The sequence below is a fragment of the Condylura cristata genome, unplaced genomic scaffold (genome assembly GCF_000260355.1).
Source record: "Condylura cristata isolate star-nosed mole 26May11 unplaced genomic scaffold, ConCri1.0 scaffold00014, whole genome shotgun sequence".
NCBI lineage: Eukaryota > Metazoa > Chordata > Mammalia > Eulipotyphla > Talpidae > Condylura > Condylura cristata.
Window position 1 is genome coordinate 28,194,036 of NW_004567115.1, and position 8,706 is coordinate 28,202,741.

At 41.8% G+C, this 8,706-nt stretch overlaps 1 protein-coding gene across 2 annotated transcripts; it reads left to right on the plus strand.

Moving 5' to 3' along the window:
* Window positions 1-3,555: 3,555 nt before the first annotated feature.
* On the plus strand, window positions 3,556-7,340 carry LOC101618912 (arylamine N-acetyltransferase 1-like). 2 transcript variants are annotated; one of them, XM_012724817.1, is made up of 2 exons: window positions 3,556-3,588; window positions 6,455-7,340. In XM_012724817.1, exon 2 carries the CDS (start codon window positions 6,467-6,469, stop codon window positions 7,337-7,339), a length of 873 nt encoding a protein of 290 aa, XP_012580271.1. In that variant the 5' UTR covers window positions 3,556-3,588; window positions 6,455-6,466; the 3' UTR covers window position 7,340. The 2 variants fall into 2 exon arrangements, with proteins under 2 accessions (XP_012580271.1, XP_004682353.1); XM_004682296.2 differs by having other exon boundaries at window positions 3,558-3,588; window positions 6,461-7,340.
* Window positions 7,341-8,706: the final 1,366 nt, after the last annotated feature.

Sequence of the window (8,706 nt, forward strand, 5' to 3'; positions counted from 1 at the left end):
TCCCCACTCTGTTTCTGGTGAATCCTCTCACTGCCCCTGCACCTCTGGCCTGTACCCAGTTCTGTATGCATAAATAAATAAATCTTTAAAAACATAAAAAATAAAACAGGCCTCCCTGGTGGCCATGGGGTTAAGTCTCAGAGATATCACTTCAATGGCCTGAATTCAATTCCTGGCCAGGGAGCTGACCCACATGACATAGTAGACTGCTCTTGTCTTGCCCACTGCTCCCCTCAGCAGTGTATTTCAGTAGACCTGCCTGTCCTGCTCCGCACTCTGTCTCTGGTGAATCCTCATACCCACAACCTCTGGCCTACACCCCAGTTCTTCTATGCAAAAATAAATAAATAAAATCTTTAAAATAAATAAATAAAACAATAAGAAGCAGCTTTGTTAGTAAATAACATTTAAACAGTGTTATTTAATTTTTAAAGGATTTTTGCACATCTTTTATACATCTTTGGGAAGCAGGGTGAAGGGTTTAGTAAGAGACATTGCTGAAAGCTTTGGGTCAGGGGGTGACATGATGAGACATCCAGTCACAGGAAGATCCCTGAGTAGGGAGGTCAGTGAGGACTGTCTTGCGACCGTCAAGGGGAGTTGAGAACAGAAGCTGCATTATGGTGGCAGCAGAGAAATTGTCTGGAGGGGAGTACAGCCAGAAGCACTGCAGTAGTTGACCTTTCATGACCTTGTGATAGATTTGATTAAGAAATAAGGACGGGGAAGGACAAATGTAAAAGAAACAATAGTTCTGATTATACGTGACTGAGAAAAATGAATGGCTAACTGGAGAAGTCAGCTGAGGGCAGGATGATGACCAGTTGGGTTTTAGTCAGTCTCCAATGAGTGGCAAGTCACCTAGGTATGGTAATTGCTAGACAATTACATGTGAGGTATCAGAAATTAGAGAACAGTCTGATGCTTGAGATACAGATTTGAGGTTTATTTGTCTCAAAGCAATTAAGTTCTGGAAAAGAATGAGGTGGTTCAATACAGATGTGTTATAGGACACAGGGAGGTTATTTCTAGGAACAGTCATCTGGGGGAAGTACTTGTGAAGCCTTTATCTGTACAGCATGAAATTAAGACCGTACGGTCCGCTGGTTTTACTGTTGACATTAAAGTGAACAAGATTATTTGTTCTCCTTAGTCTGCAATGATTTAAAAAATAATAATAACACCTGGGTAATTACTAGAACTCTACATACTTAACTTTGTACCAAATAACCATATAAAGTAAGATAATATTTTTACATGATGGCATTAAAAGTAGTAATTATGTAGCTCAGTGATATTTTTAGAAATCATAAACATCCTTCCTTTGTGCATTACACAAGGAAAACCCAACCAAAGCCAGGAATTCAGATTCCATAAAAAGTTAGACGGGCCCGCTCCAAAAATTCACTTGCTTAGAAAGAAAAAAAATTTGAAGCTATGCATCAAGGCAACATTCTCTCATCACTTAGCCAAATACAGAACCAGTTACATGACTCTGGTCATCTGCCAATTAGCGTTTCAGGAAAAACAGAAAGATGTAGAGTTTAAAAAAAAACTCCCACTTGCTCCCACTGATTACCTGTGCCTGAAATTCTACTATTTGCTTAACACACAGCCTCTTTTGAAGGTTTCTCCAGCTTGACAATACTGATACTTTAAGCTGAGTAATTCTTTGTAGGGATATCACAAAAGTAATTTGGGGGGGGGGGGTATCCTAAGAGGCAGCAGACCCAGCCTCTACCCTTCAGATGACCGTAGCACTTCGCTTATGAAAATCCAGACATCTCCATTTGTTCCCAAATGCTCCATTGTGAGCAAAGTCAATTCCAGCTAAGGAGCACTGCCTTAAAGGTGCTCGTCTGCCGTGATGAGCTGCCCTCAGCGTCTTTGGGCAGGAAGGGCCAGAGACCTTGATTGGATGACAGCTGTCGGGGCCTCGGGAGGGCTCACGAAGGAGAGAGAGCCCGGGTGGCTGTGGATCGTTGGAGGGAGCCTGCACCCCTCGCGCTGTGGGTGCTGCAGCTTTCTCCCCTCCCCAGGATAGCGACAGTCAGGATACCCTGACTTTCAGATCCCACACTGCGGGAGGCACCGCTCCTCCTGCCATGTCCTGAGCAAGGGGCTGCTGGGAAAAAGGCGCAGCCGAGCGGCCATATTTTTTGAAGCATTTAAAACGGAGTGAAGCTAGTGGGCTTGTTCTGCCTCTGCAACACCCTGCCAGCTCCTGTAGCTGCCACTCCACCTTCCACCTCTACTCTCCCTCTGGACTTTTTCTTCATCTCCCCTGTTGGTTATAATAAATTATTATTGTTATTGTTACTATTATTATTATTTATTTCACCAAAGACTCTTTAGTTTGAGTTGTGATGGACGGCCAGGCAAGGAACCTGTGAGAGACGTTCTGAATTGATGACAGATTTCTCAGACCCTTTGTGTGGTACCAGGAAGACAAGAGAACTTTCCAGGATTGCTATGCATGACAAGGGAACCACTGTGTGGCTCACTTAGGCTGAAGTGGCTCACTGCTGGCGGGGACAGCCAGTGTTCTGTTTATATACAGCGCTGTGTGGTTTATGGCAAATGTTGGAAGAGCTGCCTCTATGTAACCTTCACTTGCTGTGAGTGGACTGGTGGGAGCGGCTTATTTCACTGAAACAGGAATAGTGTATATTGCAGAGGTTGGGATTGCAGCCCCTACAATCCTACAATCCTAGCCCTGCAATTTAGTAATTCACTAAACTTGTGCTCAATTGCCTAACTTACCCAGTGCCTGGGATTGTTTGGGTGACTTAAACAGTGTCATATTATGATGTATAATAGGAAATATATATTTGGTTTTTGTCTACATTACTGACACAGTAAAACCCTTATATTTTGTGATGAGAGTAATAAGTTGTCTTTTAATATGTTGATAGGGTGACTTTTGGAAAAGGGTAAGACTGGTTACGAGGGGGCCCTCTCTAGGGGTGCACTGGGTTGGAGCGCTGCACTGCAAGGTGAAGCCAAACCTGGTAGCTTCATTGTGAGTTTGATCCCACAAGGTGACCCACATGGCTCAGCGGACCTCACCTGTCTTGCCCGCTGCTCCCCTCAGCAGTGTACTTTATTGATCTGCTCATTCTGTTCCCCACTCTGGAGAATCCTCTCGCTGCCCCTGTACCTCTGGCCTGTACCCCAATTCTGTATGCATTAAAAAAAAAGAATTGGTTACCAGGGATGCCAATCTTGTGATTAAAGGGTTGAAACATTCAGTTCCTTCTCCCATACTTGATTTAAAAAAAAACTTACCTCACAAACTATACATAAGGCTTCTAACTTCACGTTCTTCAGAAGCAGGGATTATTTTAAATATTAGGTCACACCTTTCCTACTAACAGTTTGATGTGTGTGGGTGTGTATATCTTTTTCAATAAAGAGATCTGATTGAAAGGTGCCTAAGAAGGAGCTGAGCTCTAACAACTACATTTCCCAGAAGTCTCAGGGTGTCTCTGGGGGCGGAGCACTTTGGGAAGCCAGTGAGGACACTTCCTGTGCTTGTCCAATGAGTGGCAGGACTTGGTTCCTGGTTTGGGGTCCCAGTGGAGATCGGTGAGTTCCTTGCTTATCCTTTGAAATTGGGGTTCATGTGGGTCCAGAGGTCTGGCTACTGCACCACATTTCAAGACCTGACATTATTTACAAGTTTGGAATGCTGTGCTATCCTACTATTCAGCAAAGTGCTGAGGTCTGCAGCCTGATGGACACAGCCCGGGCTAAGGTCACAGCCACAGCACACCAGCTGTGAGGACTTGAGCAGGTCACTTAGTGTCTCTAAAATGCATTTTCTCCAGCAATAAAGTGGAGCTAAAACATACTTCCTTAAAAGGTTGTTGTGTGGATTCAAGAAACATATTTAAAAAGTAAGTGTATAACGTGTGTTTGGAAACTGGATATCCTCTGGAATGTTATTACAGTGATTTCCACTTCCTCTGATAGGGATTGGATGTGTCTGAGGGACCCAGTTAATCCTTAGACAACAAGTTCACCACAAGTTCTTATCCTCCTGCTCATGGGGACTTCTCTACAGATCCCCAAAGTGCAGAGGGGAGGCCAGGCTGTTTGGTCTGCAAAGATTAGGGGGCGACCATGGTATTGGCAGGAGACTAGTGGTCAAAGGCTCCAGGAATCGCAAACAGGAGTCAGCAACTTCTCTGAGGCAGATTGAGGGAAACTGACCAAGCACAGCTGTGCAGAATCCAGGGGTGAAGAGCAGTCTAGGGGGGCCCTGGAGCCAGGGTGAGGAGCAGTCTAGGGGGAGTCTTGGAGCCAGGGGTGAGGAGCAGTCTAGGGGGAGCCCTGGAGTCAGGGGTGAAGAGCAGTCTGGGGGACCCTGGAGCCAAGGGTGAGGAGCAGTTTAGGGGAACCCTGGAGCCACGGGTCCTGTGGCCCCCACTCTGGGTGCCACTGCCCATTCTGCACAGGGCCACAACTATAGCTGCCTGGTGGCTTTTCTTGATAAACTGCTCTTTCCCTTAAGAGAACCCTCATTTTAGTTTCTCATTCACAAAACATCTGACCCCACCCTCTCTCACCCTACAGGAACTTGCTAGCTGACAACTACTTAGCTGCATGCTGTCCAGAAATTTATTTTGCCTGGCCTTTGGAGGCTTAAAAATTTTAGAGACAACTTTATAAACTGGCATATTTCACCATGAATCTGGGTATTAGCTTCTCCCAAGGAGAGCAAACAAAAAATGTAAACCACTCCGGTTTCCTGCTTCCTTGGGCTCAGTTCAAATGACGCCAGCTGAAATGGCTGTTTTCCCACAGATGTGCTATCTGGGCTGGCCCACACCTTGGTACTTAAGCACTTCTGAGGGATGGTGTGGGTAGAGCTGATTCAGCAAATCTTTTACATCCAGAAAAGTGGTGTTGAACTCTTGTCCCTGGGGTGGTCTGGGTTGTAGCGCCCTTGCAGGGCCTCAGAGACAAAAGACCAGGAAGGGGGAGGAAGGGAGGGAGAGGAAATGGTATAAATACACACACAGAAAGAAGAGAGGGGCAAAACATTCATTAAAATTCTTCTATTCAACCCTTCCATACTATTCCTAGGCATATACCATTTAAAATTGATAACAGATACTGAAAAGAGTATGTGAACACAAGCGTTCATAGCAGCACTGTTCACAACAGGCACTGGTGGAAACCAACCCACTGTCCATAAGAAGGAAGAGCTAAAACAAGCTGAATATTATTCAGCCATGAAAAGGAGTGGAGTACTGATATGTGTTTTAATATAAATGAACCTTCAAAGTATTACCCTCAATTAAAGGAGCTATTCACAAAGACCACCTATTAGATGCTTGTGTTTGAATACAGTGTGCTTTGCCCAACCCTAAGTTCCCTTAGTGCCTTTTATACAATAAATTCACAGGTCAGGTTGAAAGCCAAAAGAGCAGCTCTCCAGTCTCCTTGTCACTATACAGGTGCCTCTGTCACTTTCTTCTCTTCCTAATAAACCTGTGCTTTTAAAATGTAAAGTTAAAAAAAAAAATGATGAATAAAACCAAAGCCTTCATGCTCAGTCACCTGCCTGCCTCATCCCCACCCAGCTCCCGCTCACTCTGCTGCAGTCACACTGGCTGCCTAGATCTTCCTTGGACCCTGAGCAGGGCCATTTTCTGGCCTTTCCCCTGCTTATCTCTTCTGCCCGAAGGAGGGTGGCTCATTTTTCACATCCATGTGGCCACCATGAGGTTATATTTGACTACTTTATTGGAATCTCAAGCTCTCTTTTTATCCCTGACACATTCTGTCTCTTTTCTCAGAGAACTTATAATCTAAGAAATTTCATATTTAATTTGTTTATTTAGTTTGTTATCTTTGTTATCCCAACCCCCACAAAAATGTAAGATTTTTGAGGGTAAGCAAGCAACAATCAGTAGCCAATATATAATAGATTTTCAGCAGACTATTTATTGAGTGAATCAATAAATTAATGAAGAAATGAATGTAAATCTTTGAATGGAGAGAAACTGACTGGTAAGTTTCAACCAAAGTGAAATTGTGTGGGTTGAGTAACAGAACACAACATATTCTATTATGTAATGCTCCTGTTTATAACTGTTATCCCTGTCTCAACTGATACCATTTAAGCCTCTATTTCATCATCAAGAAAACCAAAGGTAAGCTGTTTATCACTTATAATTTAATCTGGATTTCCAACTTCTTTTGAAATGTGAAAGAAGTACTAGCATTTTTCTGATGCGATGATTATGGCAACTGTTGTATGTGAAAACTATTCATACACTGAAAATTCTACACAAAAGAAGTGTGCCCACTGGTATTTATAAATATTGTGTGTATTAATATATTTAAAATACATTGATGTATTTAAGATACATTGAAGTTATCATGGATCTACTCAAAGAAATTCAAGTACAAAAGTCACACTATATTGTTTTTACTTCCCTAGCCTAAGGGAATCATGGACATTGAGGCATATTTTGAAAGAATTGGTTATAAGAACTCCAGGCATAAAACAGACTTGGAAACACTGACTGATATTTTTCAGCACCACATCCGAGCCATTCCCTTTGAAAACCTCAACATTCATTGTGGAGAAACCATGGAGCTGGGCTTGGAGGCCACTTTTGATCAGGTTGTGAGGAAGAATCGGGGTGGGTGGTGTCTGCAGGTGAATCTTCTCCTCCACTGGGTCCTGACCACGATCGGTTTTGAGACCACAATATTAGGAGGGTATGTTTACAACACTGCAGCCAACAGATACAGCACTGGCATGATTCACCTCCTGCTGAAAGTGACCATTGACAGCAGGAACTACATCGTCGACACTGGGTTTGGAAGGTCTTACCAGATGTGGCAGCCTCTGGAGTTAGTTTCTGGGAAGGATCAGCCTCAGGTGCCTTGTGTCTTTCGCCTGACAGAAGAGAATGGAATCTGGTACCTGGACCAAATCAGAAGAGAGCAGTGCATTCCAAACCAGGACTTTCTAAATTCTGATCTCTTGGAAAAGAGAAAATACCGCAAAATCTACTCCTTTACTCTTGAACCTAGAACTATAGAAGATTTTGAAGCTATGAATACATTCCTTCAGACCTCTCCAACATCTGTATTCACAAGCAAGTCCATTTGTTCCTTGCAGACCTTAGAAGGGGTTCATTGTTTGGTGGGCTTCACCCTCACCTACAGGAAATTCAATTATAAGGACAATATGGATCTGGTAGAATTTAAGACACTGAATGAGGAAGAAATAGAAGAAGAGCTAAAAAGTATATTTAATATTTCCTTGGAGAAAAAGCTTGTGCCCAAAAATGGTGATCAGTTTTTTACCATTTAGAGTAAGGTGTAATACTGACTCAGGATTAGTCAGATATTGAATTTGTATTATTATAAAACAATTTAAACATATAAAAGTAGATAAAATAATATAAATTGCTGTTATTTATCACCCAGTTGACCACCTTTCAACTGGTTATCTATTTCTCATATTTACCCAATGCTCCAACATTATATTGAAGAAAATCCTACATATCCAATTATTGACCTTAAAAATGTCAACATAAAAAATAAGTCCTTCCAGAATGTAACCAAATTTTCAAAGCTGATATTAATAAAGGTGTTTTAGGATGGCCTATGATTTTCTTGGGAAAAGTAGTGATTCGTGCTAGAAAATCTCCCACATTGGTTGTTTATTGAATTCATAGAAAGCATTTCCCATTGAACACTGAGGAAATTGTTTTTATTTGGTTAAATCAGCAAATATTCAATATCCAATTTTTACATAAATTCCACACGTGTAACTTACAATTTGATTGCAACAAGGAAGTTGAGACATAACATTGCTTCCAAAGAACTTTCTAGTAGCCAGACAAGGCTGAAACCAACACAAAGTGACATGTGATTAAACACAAAGAGAGTGAGGCGCTTAATAATTCCCTGCATGGTTCTTTTTTTTAGCCACATTTTTTCTTAAGCAATTTTTCTTAATATTGGAACACTATATTTAGAATTTCAAATTCTAGAATTGTCATGTCTAAAATGATAGTTATTGGGAATTTAAAATACATCTGTCTCTGAAAACTGAATATCGTTAAAACATTGTTAGCTAATACATCAGTCACAAATTTTTATTTTTGAAAGTTAAGATGTTACCAGAGTAAGTTATTTTTCTACACTGATATCCTCCTTGCTTTGCCTTTTTGTGTCTCGTTTATATTGTTTTACTTCCTTTTATGCTTTGAAACAGTGCATGCACTTCAAACTCCATAGATCTAAGTTCAAACTCTGTGGACACTGGGCAATTGCCCTCAGAGGTAAAATGGGCTGATGCTTACACAACTCACTGCCGACCCAGACTAAACACTCAGTAAATATTTGCTATATGAACCAATGAGTAATATCAGTAATGGCTTTGACATTGAGTCAAAATTGATGAGTTTCTTTTATCTTGCTTTGTTTTCTTTCAAAAACATACCTGCTCCATATTGCTTTATTTCGCTCCATCCTGAAATCCTAGTCCCGAGATTCCTCAATCTTCCTCCTTTTTTCTTTGTTAAGTATTAATAGAATATCAGCTTGCCCAAATCTGAATGTCGTTTTGTGCTTCAGACTCAGAGTCTCAAGACAGCTCAGATTTTCTTCTCTCCACTGTCCAGTCTCGGAGTTTCGAGAGAGGGTGGCCGAATGAAGACCACAGACTCTCCT